Source organism: Eutrigla gurnardus, assembly GCF_963514095.1.
Source record: "Eutrigla gurnardus genome assembly, chromosome: 8".
In the NCBI taxonomy this organism is placed as follows: Eukaryota; Metazoa; Chordata; class Actinopteri; order Perciformes; family Triglidae; genus Eutrigla; species Eutrigla gurnardus.
In genome coordinates, this window is record NC_139922.1 from 16346146 (window position 1) to 16360321 (window position 14176).

At 43.0% G+C, this 14176-nt stretch overlaps 1 protein-coding gene across 13 annotated transcripts in view; it reads left to right on the forward strand.

Moving 5' to 3' along the window:
- kazna (kazrin, periplakin interacting protein a) overlaps positions 1–14176 on the forward strand; it is a 161924-nt gene that overhangs the window by 118985 nt on the left and 28763 nt on the right. Inside the window, exon 1 of one of the 13 annotated variants that reach the window (XM_084014626.1) lies at positions 6430–6683. The exons of the other annotated variants lie outside the window; for them this stretch is intronic. Coding sequence (XP_083870752.1) covers positions 6653–6683 — 31 coding nt within the window. The 5' untranslated portion in view covers positions 6430–6652. Of the gene's footprint in view, positions 1–6429; positions 6684–14176 lie in introns of those variants that run through there. 13 annotated transcript variants of the gene reach the window in all.

Here is a 14176-nt window from a genome sequence, read left to right on the forward strand (position 1 = left end):
GGATCTCATTAAATCTCAAACATTGTGCTGCAATGTTCAAAGACAAAGAAGTTGCCGTGTGCCCGTGAGCCTCTGGCCTTTTCCATTAGGGACCACAGAGAGGCTGAAATTATCAAAAGGAGCAGAGCGGCAGTCTGATGATCCGCCGTCTGTCACTCTCAAACTGCTTCGTTACAGGAGGCGGCTGACAAGGGGACCTCAAAGGTCATAAAGTCAAAAGGTGAATTTCAGGGGGGCGAGATTTAAGCCTCACTTTGAGCAGTCATCAGAGGAGTAATGCGGGTACAGTGTGTGTGTGTGTGTGTGTGTGTGCAACACTTGGTTGCATTAAAACATGAGACAAATTCCCAGAGACACAAACTTCTATTATCTTTCTCCTCTGAGCCTCTTTTGTTCTTCTTTCTTTTTCCGCTAGAATCCATTCAGAGGCAGGTTGCACCACAGAGGTGTATTTCTATATAAAAACGTTTCCATCAAAGATAACGTTTAACTTTGCCGCATATAACATCGTGGTCTAAATGAAGATCTGTGCTCGTTCAAATAATCAATCGGGGCTTTTCATATACTTTCTACTAAATGCAGAATAATAGAATCACGGACGATGTCGGGTCCCTCCAGCACACTACGTGTCTTGAATCGTTTTATCACAGGGACGGTTGCTAAGCAATGTGCCCCCCTCATAGCTGAATGCCATGTGATGTGTAGTGTACTGTAAATGCATTCAAAATTGCCGGCCGGCAAGTTCTTTGTGTTGGTCCGTCACTTTTGCTTGAGTACTGTAAATGGACCAGAAACAGCAATTTAGTGACCTTCGTCTGATTCACAGCAAGCCTTCGATCCGTCGGTGATGGTATCACAGAGTCACACCAAATACATTTCTAAGCACACAGGAGATGAATGAGTAAATAGAAAATATAGATTCATGTGAACGTTGTTGAAATATATCTTAAGAGTGTACATTTAAATGTAATACACCAGTTAAGCTGTACCTGGTGTATTAAAATGACTTTAATATATGTTTTTCATTAATTGTATATACAATAGCATTTAAAAAAGACTTCAGGTACCTTTCATGTTTTCCTTATAGAACTTACTGTTGGATACCAGTAGTCATGAAGTAGGAAAGTAAGATTCAGACATCCAGAAGAGACGTGGTGCTCCTTAGCTGCACTCTGCAGGAAACACACTCTATATTCTATGTCACTCCATATATTGTGTTGAGCACTTTCAGAAACCATTCCAGAAACGTGCTAACACCTCGTTAGGTTCTGGATTTACAGCCACCCAGCACTGCGCCAAGGATCTACCCGAGGTGTGTCCTCTATTCCTGAATTCCACCTTGGAGTCTGACACGAGGCAACCAGCCAACTGGTAAACCCGGTCACCAGTTGTAATACCTTCTGCCTGCCCTTCAAATGGCTGTTAAAAAGGCCCACGGGCACATAATCTGAGCTGGCATCTGGCAGTAGGGAATTGGTAGCGGAAGTGAGGGTGGAGAGGGAGGGTGGCTGTCAGATCTGGATCTGGAAGAGAGCAGAGTGGTACCTGGTGGCTGCCGGGTCCTTTTCTCTGATCACTGAACAGAGAAGAAGTAGTAGAAGTAGGGAAATCCAGACAGGCAAACAAATGAGTGCAGAAAGGCAGATACTTTTAAGACTCAGTGTAGATGGACAATATAAGGTTGCACACCCTCAGGTCTCATTTCAAGAAGAGAAGACTTCCCATGAATGTGTATTGCCTGAGGTAGGGGAGTACATCTTCAAGGTCATAACAAATCCAGGACCTCGACATTCCTTGCTACACCGCCGCAGTTATCCACGGGTGACCCACTTAGCTAGAGTACGACTTACCTGAGAAAGAAACTTCAATAACCGAAGTCAGCTGACTCAGTGGTTTCGTTACCTGTCTAACACCGTGTTCAGGTCGACTAACAGCACTGCGACAAAAACAGCATTCTCTGTCATTTCAGTGAAACTACTACCCTGGCACAGAGGGGGCTCTGGGAAGAAATAGGGCTGTACAGCATAAAATGGATCTACTTCTGCAGCAACCTCATGTTGTAACATAATGCAATGAGTGACCAATCAAATATGTGCAAGTGCACATTCCAGGTAGAATGCCTTGAAACATGGCGATACAGCATTCTTTGCCTTGAAACTGTCCATGGAGGATGGAAGGTTTATGCTCCCAGTACTTTCCAGTGAACTGGTCCTCAAGCTCATGAATGTGTTACTCAAACTAGACTTCCTCATTTGTGTTACATCTTCTCCAGAGGTGGAAGAGAGAGGCTACTCAGGTCTTTACGTGACATAAATGGAGCATCAGTGCAATAAAAAGTCTGCATTCAAAATCTGACTTAAAAGCAAGAAGTATAATCAGCTCCATGTCTATAAAGTATCAGTTCAGAAGTTGCAAGCTCGCTATGTCTGATAAATAAACATTATAATGTCCCAAAATGTCAAATGTCACCAAACAGAAATATGTTGTATTTTAAAATGCAAATCATCACTGAACCATATAGAGCAAAGCTGGTTCCTGACAGCGTAACACATTAGTTTGTGGCTAGAAGTGCGAAGTACTTGAAAATTCAAGCCACAGTGAACGCTACTGCAATTTTCTCCGACCCAGAAGTGATTCACTCTTTGCCATTATCACTACACCCTGTTCAGACCGTTATTCCTTTCTACTCTGTCATCTTCACAGCTCACTGGCTATTTGCTTTTTGTTTTTTCTCTACTAGTTCGCACTTTGTGACTCGTGGGCTGATCTTTCCTGCAGGGGTTGTTCCAAGGTTTTGCTGTGCAAGCTGCAGCGTTGGGGGAAAAAATCACAGTACAGGAAAACAGGGAAGTGTGAATGAGGAGAGGTAGTGTGTGTGAGTGTGTGAACATGTGTGTGAACATGTGTGTGAACATGTGTGTGTGTTGGAACAAAGGGCAGACTGAAGACAAGGCATTAAAAAGATGGACACCACATTGTTCACAAGCCCCAGACCTGCACTGAAAAGTTGACGACACACACACACACACTTAATTAATTTCAAATCTTTCCATCGTTGTCTCTCTGTTTGACTCTCATCCCTTTCTCACATAAACAATGAAAGGTTGACGTCTTCTTGGCAGCGTGAGGTGGTGCTGCTGTCCTTTGAGCTATTGTGTAAACTGACTGCAGAGAGAGAGAGAGAGAGAGAGAGAGAGAGAGAGAGAGAGAGAGAGAGAGAGAGAGAGAGAGAGAGAGTCTCCTTCCATTGCTTTTCATTTAAGGGATAATGCTCTCAAATCATCAGCACCAGACATCCCAGAACTTATTTTCTTTACGATGTCCTCATGCGTTCCAAGACACACATCCATGAAGTGTGTTTTTCTATGCCGTCTTAATGCAGTATAAATAGGCAGCACGTGCCAAGTACGCTCTTTTAATTATGGAGCCCAACAGACCTGCTGATTAGCGCTTCATCTTCATGAGCGTCGGTGCCCGAGCCGCAGCTGGACCACTTCCTAGTTACCTCACACTCAGTGTCCCAACAGGTCTGGAGTGAGAGCAGGCTAATTAATATGCAGTAGTCTGCCATCTACTGAGCAGGCAAAGTTAGTGTGTGGTTTTTTTGCCCACAATGATAATAATCACAGCAGTATCTTGTTATTGTAGCCCGACATCATTTTAGGTGGTTAAAGCCCCCTTCGTCATAAACATGACCTTCTCCTGAGCATCCAGCATCCAGGGAGATGCCCTGCAATCATTTCACAATTCAACCAGCACGATTCTTTAAAGGAATACTTCAGGTGGAAACATGAATCTGTATTTAAAGTGGGTCATATATGTAGTTGAAATGTACAATACATTTTCGAATGTGGTGCCTTCTTGATCGAGAAAAGGCAGACAGTGACATTTTGTGCGCATGTGGATGGAAGAAACAACTCCCACAATACACAGCTCTGCAGGCCACTCCCACTGATCCGCAGAGCAGCAGTTTTATTATAAAATGAAAGGTCCAGTTCCTCTCACACTCCAAGTCTGAAGGGAGGTCCCACCACTGATCTGTAATAGGTCTGTAGCCTCACCAAAGCAGCCTCCGATGACGCAAAATGACAATATTTGCGTCATCTCTTTTTTCGAATAGAAATACGGAGATCTTCCGTCTCTCTGGGAAATATGGAAATGATGCACGACCATTCAAAAATACTACCGGGTTTCTAATGATACTAAGCTTAATGCAAATGGGTGAAGTATTCCTTTAAATAACAACCCACAGCTTCTCATGATAAATGGCACTATTATATATTAGTTTTTTTCCCTCCTGAACGGGGAGTTGACTGCTGAGTCAACTCTCATTCTTGGATTTGTAATCCTAAACCAAGCGGTACTAGGCAGAGGCACATGATGTTCTGAATAGCCAACATCACTAACGCAGCCTTGCAATAATTTCATGAAAAGACGTGAGAGGTGTAAGAGGATTTTTTTTTCTTTTTTTTTAAATGGAGGACTGGATTCCAACTGAGAAGTATAATCTAGTTTAGCAGCACTCTCCCCCCCGCTCTCTGCTGAACACCCTTTTAGGCGTTATCGTGAAGTGAAATCATTGTATATTCACATGCACACACATGTTCACAACACAAAGCCTCTCGCTGTCATCTTGTGCCTGTACCGTCAGCTTTTAATCTGCCACGCATCACTTGAGCTGCAGACCTGCACGGGCCACAAACACCCCTTTTGAGGAGGCAGTATTCAATTTCCTCACTTTGTCCATTATGCACGGACACAATGGACTCTTTTCTCTCGCCGCTTTTTTGTCTTGGAGAGACGGACGGTGCGTTGAATGCTTATCATCTCTGCACCCAATCAAGATTTTTGGCATATTGACCAAATATAGTTGGTTCATTGTACTGAAGTGTGCATACGGCCTTTTGATCACAACAAGTGCATTTAGGACAATGACACGTCTCCAATGAGCCATGTCATAAATTAAGCATAGTTCAGTGGTTAATTATTGTTGATTAATCAATAGATATATAATTCAATTTAAATTCACACCCTGCATTGTTTTGCAATGTAATGGAGGCAGGTTCTTTAAGTGTGAGTCTGAAGGGGCTCACGTTGATTAATAGAGCTTGGGAGAATTTCAGCACAGGCCACCAGGAGGCCAGTGAGAGCTCCTGTTACTCACTGTACAGTATTTCTGCAGCACCGGCAGTGTGACCCATATATTGAATGTAAATATAGTACGATTCACACGTGTGTGTGAGAGTGTAGTGGGATTCTATTTTAAGATAAGTAATTGTTCCAATCTGAATGGGACCTTGCCTGATAAAATAGGAATTATTTTTAGTAATATTCGCTGATTACATTCAGCCTCACACACTCTGGCTCTGCAGAAAACACTGCTTTATTCTAAATTATTACAATTATTATGAAAGGGAAATAACTTTAAAATATCATTCAATCAGTGCTTGACGAGTCTTTTATAATTCCTTTTTATGACTAATTCTACACTAATCTCGTTCTGTATGTACTTGTAGAGGTGACCTTTATGGACTCATCATTCTGCTTCTTTTAAGAGGTTTTATCATTGACCTTGCAAGCTGATTAATTACGCATAATTACTGCACAGGCTTAACACCTTTGTTTAAAATCAGGTCACCAGTCCCTCATGTCACTACAGGAGAGGTTGAATAAAACAAGCACACAGAAATAGTGTGAACAAACATGCAAATCTTCACTAATGGAGAAAGTGATGAGAGGGTCTGTTTGCTTACTTTCCACGCCAACCACAGGAACTCAAATTATGTAATGAACCTGAAATGTAGACAGCTTTAAAAGACAACTTCAACTCTGAAGCGTAAACATATCCACTTTATTACAATTTAAAAGTGAGCCGTATTTTAATCCACAGAACGATGACAATATCCTGTGTGTATCCCGTGCTTGTAGATTTAAATCCACCCGATATTGTGGCTTACTTACTTACTTAACTCGTCATGACTCTTTAAGTGTAGTTTGTTCAAGTTATTAAAAAATGTGGACCAATGACCTTGAAAGAAAACAAAGAACAATCTATCTTAATGTTTTTTTCGTCTGAATAAAGAACATAGAGTGGTCCTGAATGGTGCTCCTGATACCCCTGGTGTCGTTTTAAAGGTATGAGGTTACTGAGACCCTCGGGCTAGTCAACAGCTGGCAGACCTGTGGCTGCGCTGCCTGCCGGTGTTCAACTACACACACCGACACTAACCTGCCCACACCTTGGCCGGGCTCCTCCCCCGCATACGTGTGTTTGTACGTTTGAATGTGGGAAAATCATTGTGACAGCCCTGCTGGTCTCCTCCCCCTTACCTAGTAAACCATCTGAGCAGAGGGGGGGAGGGGCCGGGTGTACTGTATCATTGAAGCCGTGGGAGTCGCCTTGAACAGGTACACTCAGTGAGGGGAGAGACACAACGGCAGCTCCTGGATGTGTTTCCTGGTGTCAGCTGAGCCGGATTTTAGTGGGGGAAAGAAATAATAGAAAATGGACGTAGTTTGAGTGAGACCTACTTGAGAAAGGAAGATTTTTTGGGGGGAGTTTGTCTTTGTGTTTTTACTGAAAGTCTCCAGCACACACCTGACAGATCCTGGAATCCTGGAATCCTCTGGAAAACTCCCCTCAGGGGAGGGGATGAAGTCGGACGGGGAGCCGGGAAGGTCTGGTGAGTGAGCGCAAGAGACAAGTGCAGCAGCGTTAGCAGACCAGAGCTTGAGTTTCGGTCCTGAACTTTCAAAGTGAGAAAAGGCAAAAGCTGCTTATTCAGGGTCAGATCCCAGGAGGGGAAGCACAGGCGGCCTGTCTTTTTAGCTTACAGAGTGACATGTTCACATGTTGGCAGGAGTCACGGTCGATAGTGGATCAGCCAGTCACCTGTTTTGGTGCTGAGCCGTTGGGAGACTTTAACCTGCACTGACCTCAGAGCAGCGGTGGAGCACAGACTCCACCATTAATTGACTTTTTCTGCACTGCAGTTGTCTTTAATGTCAGTTTGAGCTGAGACCGAACTGACATTCACACAAATGAGCCGTTAGAGACCGGGCTATTAACAGTGGGATCTGACCTTTGACCTATAAAGTTAAAAGATAGAAAAACATTCACGCCTTCCCGCTGTTTGCCTCCAAACACCTAAAGAAGGCGCTGTGTCCTGTTTCTATTGTAAACACTGTGGCCTGGGGTTGTTTTGTTTTTTTAGCCTGAATACACGTTTTACATTCACACAGGAGTTTTTTAGCTGCGTCAGCCAGACCGGTTTCAGATTATTTGAACTGAAAAGCATTAAATTACACCGGCTGAGACGTGTCACGATTGTGAGAACAACCGCTTCTCTGTTTTGCTTCCAAATACCTGCATTTTATCTATATGCTGGTGTTTCACCTGCCCTTCAACCTCGGACCAGAGGTAAAAGTTCACATGAGACAGATAAACCCACTGTGTTCTGCCTGCTGTGGTTTCTACAAATGTCATGAGCTTGTAAGCCAGAAATGTGGGACTCAACTGGTCAAACTGTCAGCTGTGTCTTTGGAGCACGTCACAAATCCGTCAGGCTTAAACACCCGAGGTGTGTTTGTGACACAATTAGTGCTTTCAAAGCAAAACAAACACCTGGAGGCTATGGATGGCAGTCTCCTGCCTCACCCTTACTATCGCAGGTGTGGTTTTGTATTTGCAACTGTGCTCTTAGTTACTCACCTTTGCGTCTCACATTTCTGTGACGGCCTCTGTGATTACCACTTGGCTCATTTGCGGTTTGTCTTTGCAATACTGAAATTGTACAACGTTAGTCATGCAGCCATTATCGCTCGTAACCATAGCAGCAGATTACGTGTTGTCACACCCGCTGTTGATTTCTCCCCCCCTGGCAGAATAACGGAGAAATGCTCTTGGATCTTCTCTGTGTCAGACCTGCTAGTCCGGCAACGGCGCCCCCAAATAATTTCCCATTACATCGCTGTTATGTCTCACGGCCGTCACTCACAGAAGAATGCTGTCTCCGGATGAGTTATATGATGTCAGAGAGGGTTTAATGCTGGGGATTAACACCTTCTGCCAAGCGGCCTATAAAGTAGAGGCTTGTTGGTGTTCGCTGGGCAGCCTGTTGCTGTCTGAAGGTTCAGATCAGCTGTTTATATTTACATCCAAATGCATGGACATGTTCATATGAGCATATACTGTCAATCAACACATGTGTGTTTGTGTGTGTGTGTGGTTCCAGCAGGCTCGGTTTGACAACATAATTGCGTGAGCAGCTGAGTTTGGTCCTAGCTGTGTAATTGCCTTCTTTCACTGACTGCGCCGCAGGTGAATGCAGCAAGCGGCCCCCCCTCGGGTGCTAGCTAGTTTCCTCCCGTCGAGGCAGACGCGGAAGACAATTTGGAACGCGTTAAAAGATAATCAGCTGCCCGTCAGAATGGAGTCGGAGATAATGGCGAAGCAACTGTAATGATCGCGAGGCGTGCTAAGTCAGGGTTTTTTTTTTTGCGAATCCTTCCAGAGAGCGTGGAGTCATTTTTTATCACGGCGAGGACAGACTGATGAGCCTTTATTACGTTCCAGCTATCCCTCTCTCTTTGTCTGAGCACACCGGCGTCTAATCACATTTACTCCACAGCAAAATCGGCGATTAATTTGGCAGCCTATTTTGACTCCATCACAAATCAGATTCATCGCCCTGTGGGCCGCTGTTTTCAGACGTTCATTCCTCTCCGGATCATCAAATATCCACGTGGACCTCAGAACTTGTGACGGACTTTTCCAATTTCTTCAACTGTAAATCCATAACCATCAGTTACATATTTCAGTCCCGGGATCTTATCAAGTATCCAAGGAGGGGAACCGGGATTGATTCAGCACCGCCGTACTCTAATTTGTCTGCCAAATCATCATCGTCACCTTGCCTTGACTCTTCTAGCCGGCACCATTTATTTTTGGCAACAGATAATGTTTGTTGATGGCTTTGTTTGGTTGATTGGAGGGAGTGCAGAGGTTAGTCACAATGGTGGGAGCCACCTCATATACAGGTACGCAGCCTCCGTGTCTGTAGACTCCACAGTTTGATGAAGTATCCATGGCGACACAGTATCTGCCCTCCCATTTGGCCCGGACTATAAATAACAGCACTGTTAGCCTTCGGCACCAAAGGTCATTTCTCAACTATATGCACACAAACACACGTGGCCGGCACACCAGCCATCAGCTGACCCGCTCCTCCACCTAATACGGATTTGTTTTCTGTGCACCGATCTGGCTCCAAAAGCGTATTTGTTGTTCCTGCCGCATCAGAAATCGTGGCTTTGTTATTATCTGCTTGACTCCCACTCATGCACGACACGTCTATTCTGTTAAAATAACAGCTCATTTGTTTACAATATGCTTAATAGCAACACCCAGGGGAAATGAGATAAACACAATAGCGCTGCGTTAACAACACGTAACAATAAAATGGAAAAGCCGGCAAAAATAGATGCAAAAAAACAAGCTAATTGTCGATAGCTTGTGAATGTGCATAGATTCTATTCGGTATCATTGGCTGGATGAGTGACTTGTTCTCTCCAGCGCGGCTCATCAAGCATAACCAGCAGCAATTATTACTCGGCCTGCTGCAACCAATTAACATGCTCATGGTGTTCGGTGAAAGCTATCCAGAAGAAAAGGAAGGACCTGGAGGAGGAAGTGCCTCAGCAAAGCACCGATTCATCAGCGCACCACCTCAGACAGCAATGTACACATCATTAGTTATCTCTTTAAAACAGCCACATAGTGGATATTTCTGCTATTACAATATCCAAGAAGTGCCTCTGTGTGTGTTTCTGCAGCGTTTATTTGCCACCTGAATGCCTGCTAATACAAAATGTTTGGGCGGGGTGGGGGGGATGATAAAACGTGTAGACTTCTCATGAGGAGCTTCCAGTTTGGTGGAAACTTCGTTGTTAATCTCCATGACAAAGACGTTTGAAGCGTATCTGTCCATCGGAAGCCTGAGAGCGACGGCAATCTCGCCGGTTGCGGTTTCCACCTCATAGATGTGAGAAGGACTCTAAAAGAAACGCATTGTTTTGACAGATCGCTGTCAATTTGTGTCCAAGTGCAGGCTGTGAAACGAGAGCGAGGGCTGATTATGTAACGGTCTGAGAGGACACGTCTGTGGACCGGCATGCGAGTCCTGGCCAGCGCGGCTGATGCTATCCACAGACCCGCGAGAGGGTTTTAAGACAACAGACACCGAGTCGTGGTGGAATGCGGCTGAGATTACCGTCTTATCTTTCTCTCTGATCATTTTTTTTTTCCTAAGTTGAGCTCTCTTCTAACCCCACTCTCGCACAAGTTCAGCCCCCATTGCTCCAAGGACCTGAAGCATGAAATAGGCTTGCCAGCATGTGGATGTCAGATTCTGTGATGTTAAAGCGTACGCTGCTTGATCGACACTGGCTGACTGGAAGGGAGGGAGCCATGCAGCGAGTGACACTGTCATCTACATGACTTTGATGTGAATTAACGGTGACGGCCTCAAATTCTTGTGGAATTCAGGTTGTGGGTTTATACGGCGAAGGCATCGATTCAAGGAAAACAATTCTGAATTTGCAGCTTTTCTTTGTTTTATGTGATTATTTATTGAATATTTAGTTTGGTACCAAACAAACATTTCTTCAGGCCATTTTATTACATTTTATAGACTAAATAATCATGATCATGTTAAAAGCTTCAGCGACATCTTCATAGTCTCCCCTTTAATCCTCCAACTTCAGAGCAATCAGGAGTTTATATCAGGCTAAAGACCTTGGAGACTTGAGGCTCGCCTCCACTCTGGTGTGCTCATCAATAAATAGCAATCTATCCCCGTATGTGTTATCCTGAATACCAATATCTCTTCATCACTGTCTCCGTTAATACAGAATATGAGAGTCCGATTTCTATGATGGAGTGCCCCAAGGCGAGATCCGTTTTTGTTTTTTTCTCCTTTTTTTCCGTTTTCATCAGGCGTGACCCTGTCATCTCCTCGGGCGTCGCGGGGAGATTGTTCTGCTCATGAGAATTGACTAGCTAATCCAGAGCAGAGCACTCCCAGCCAGAGCGGACACTGCAGGCTGCCTTCATCAGTCAGAGCTCAGGCGTTACTACCGTCATGAGCCTCTGATGAATTTGCTATCAATGGTCCATAAAGATGAGCGCGCGCCTGTGTGTGTGTGTGTGTGTGTGTGTGTGTGTGTGTGTGTGTGTGTGTGTGTGTGTGTGTGTGTGTGTGTGTGTGTGTGTGTGTGTGAGCGACACACACACACACACATACTGACTTTTATTAATGACTCCTGCATCTCGTTCGGGATGAAAGACTATGAAATACATTTTCGCAAATCCGCCCTGAATGACGTGTGCTGATCCGATGTGAACGTGTGCACGTGTGCATTTCACTATCATGACGAGCTGCTTGTGAACGTGATGCATTTTCACCGTTTCTGCCTTTCTGGATGAGTTTTTTAACACCTCATTTGTACTCTTGTCGTCGATGTGTTAAATACTAAAATAATATATATATATATTAATAATACCTCAAATCACCAAATTAAAAGAACCACTTGCGTGCTATCTATCTATCTATCTATCTATCTATCTATCTATCTATCTATCTATCTATCTATCTATCTATCTATCTATCTATCTATCTATCTATCTATCTATCTATCTATCTATGACCATTTCTCGAAAGGGACACCAATCCATGCTCTCTTGGTTTTCATTTATTTCTCTTTGATATGAAAATCAATCGGCAGATCTTTGAGACGTGCTCGGATTGTGTAATTCATCATAGTAAGCAGAGTGAGTCTGCATTTATTGTTGCAAGTGTTGCGATTTGTGTGGTAACGCAGTAAGTGCTGATCGATGCCTTAAGTAACTTGGAAGGAAATATTTGCTGTTATGGAAATCAGTGAAACTCAAAGAATACAGTGGAAACACGGAGCCATCATTTTCAATATGGTAAGTTATGATGGAACGTATACTTATGATGGAGTGTTACCTTACAGAGGGCACAACTCCAGACAGTGTGAGTAACAGCAGAAAGTAGAAAAACTGTGTAACATTCTTCAAAGTTAGTTCCTCAGATTCCTAAGGAATTAAAGGTCAGATGATGTCTGCTGTTTGCATTCATGTCTGTAAAGGGCAAACATTAATCAGTTTCCCATCATGCATTCAGTAATGTGTGTCGGTGTAGAGGAGAATGTTTCACGCAGATGAAAATGTCTTACTTTTCCACTGAGTTTAGAAAGAAAAGGTTAAATAACTCATCAGATAAAAAGTTGATGTTCTCAAAATATAATGGATTGGAGGCATCCATATAACTTTGAGTACATAGTATTTCCAACACTTTCTTGAGTAAATTTTCATTATAGAATCTAAAATGTATAATGTAGATAAATCCATGAAATCCGTGTGTGCTTTCTGAGATATAACCGTTACAGGGAAATGGAACTGTGTCAGAATTTGTGCATAAGCCTGGGGCTTTCTTGCATGAGGTCTCCCACTGAACAACTGCACAGATTTTAAAGGAGTCTAGCTGGTAAGAAAGCTGGCTTGGTTGCTCTTTGCTCTGTCACAAAGATTTTAGAGGCAACGGAAGGAATGGAGTCAAAATACCGACTGAACATGAAGGCTCCGCTTGTGATGTGTTGTAGATATGCATCTGCATGTAGAGAGTGAAAACAGAATGTTCCTTTACAGATTAAAAACAAACACAATTTTGAAGTAAATTATCTTTTTTTATTTTTTTTATCTCTGCAGTAATCACTTATAAAAAGGTAACATTTTACTGGTTTTTAATTGGGTGGGATAAGTTGACTTAGCTTCAACGTTTTTGCTGCCTTCTGACTGAGTAAGTTTGGTTACAGAAGAATGTTTTCAAAACTGAAAAAAAATCTGAATCACATTTGCCTGAGAGGCAATTGATCAAATAAATCCTCATGTTCCATTTTCGGATTTTCGGATTTCTGATCTAATATTTTTTCTCTCCCGTGATTCATGTATCATCACCTTAACCTTATTTTTAAAATCCATGAAATAAAAGGGAAAAGGAAAATGTTCTGAGTTAGTTTATTTGTCTTTGGCAGGTACATTTTTGGATCATGTTTAGTGTGTGTTGTTGTAATACTCAATTCGGCCACAAGAGGCTGAAATGCGCCACTACACCAAATTCTAAATAGGACTAAAAGCATTCTTGTTTTCTTACAGGTGAGTTTTAATTTACATAACTTGCCAACACAAAATATGTTCCTTGTGCCTCGTTATGTGCAGAGACATTTTTTAAAAAGGAATTTAGAAAGATTATGCTGGTAAACCTTTGTTCAGCTAAATATTCTGAAAACATGAATACTGGAGAGAAAACAATTTAGAACGGACTTTTACTGACTTGACTCTCGGGTCTTCCCCACATAAGTGTTCTCAAATAAATGATTTATTTATTCTTTTAAGTATCTGGAAAAGGAGTGCTGAGAAGGGTTAGGCTTTTACCTCAGCGTGGCATCTCTGAATGGGTTTTTACAGAGAATCTTGAATGTAATTATTCAAGCAGGGCTTTGATGCCAAGTCCAAAACAAATAGGAGGTTGTGGGCTGTCCCCTCCCGTCATGAAAGCACCTGCTGCTCGGATACTTGACCCTGGCTGCTGTTTCCTTTTCCTTTTTTGATTTAACGCATCGCTGTTATATGAATATGCACTGCATTCAGGCGGCACACTGGAAAAGGTTTTACTGTATATAGACCTATTCGTCTTTGCTGGAAAAATGATGTTGCAAACTAGCGAGTGCTGCACTTCCTTACCGCATTGTTTTGTCGTTTCATACATTCTTCATGAAGACGTATGTGTGAAGGAATCGATTATGGAGCGCAGTAGCTGGACTTGCTGTCTCGTGGTGCATTTATTTTGTCAAATGGGATTTTAAATTGCAGTAATTAAAGCAGTACGTACCCATAATGTGTCTAAATCACGTAGTTAAGTGAAATAAATATCAAAGTCGTGTGTCTGCGCTATTATTTATACATTGTTAAGCAGCCTGCATCCAGTCAATGCACTCATTATGTAGCAGCAGCCATCATAGCTCTACAGTGGGTCTGTGTTGTATGTCTTCGCTCTAAAAGCTGGCTGAATAAGAATGCTGTGGGAACAATAGG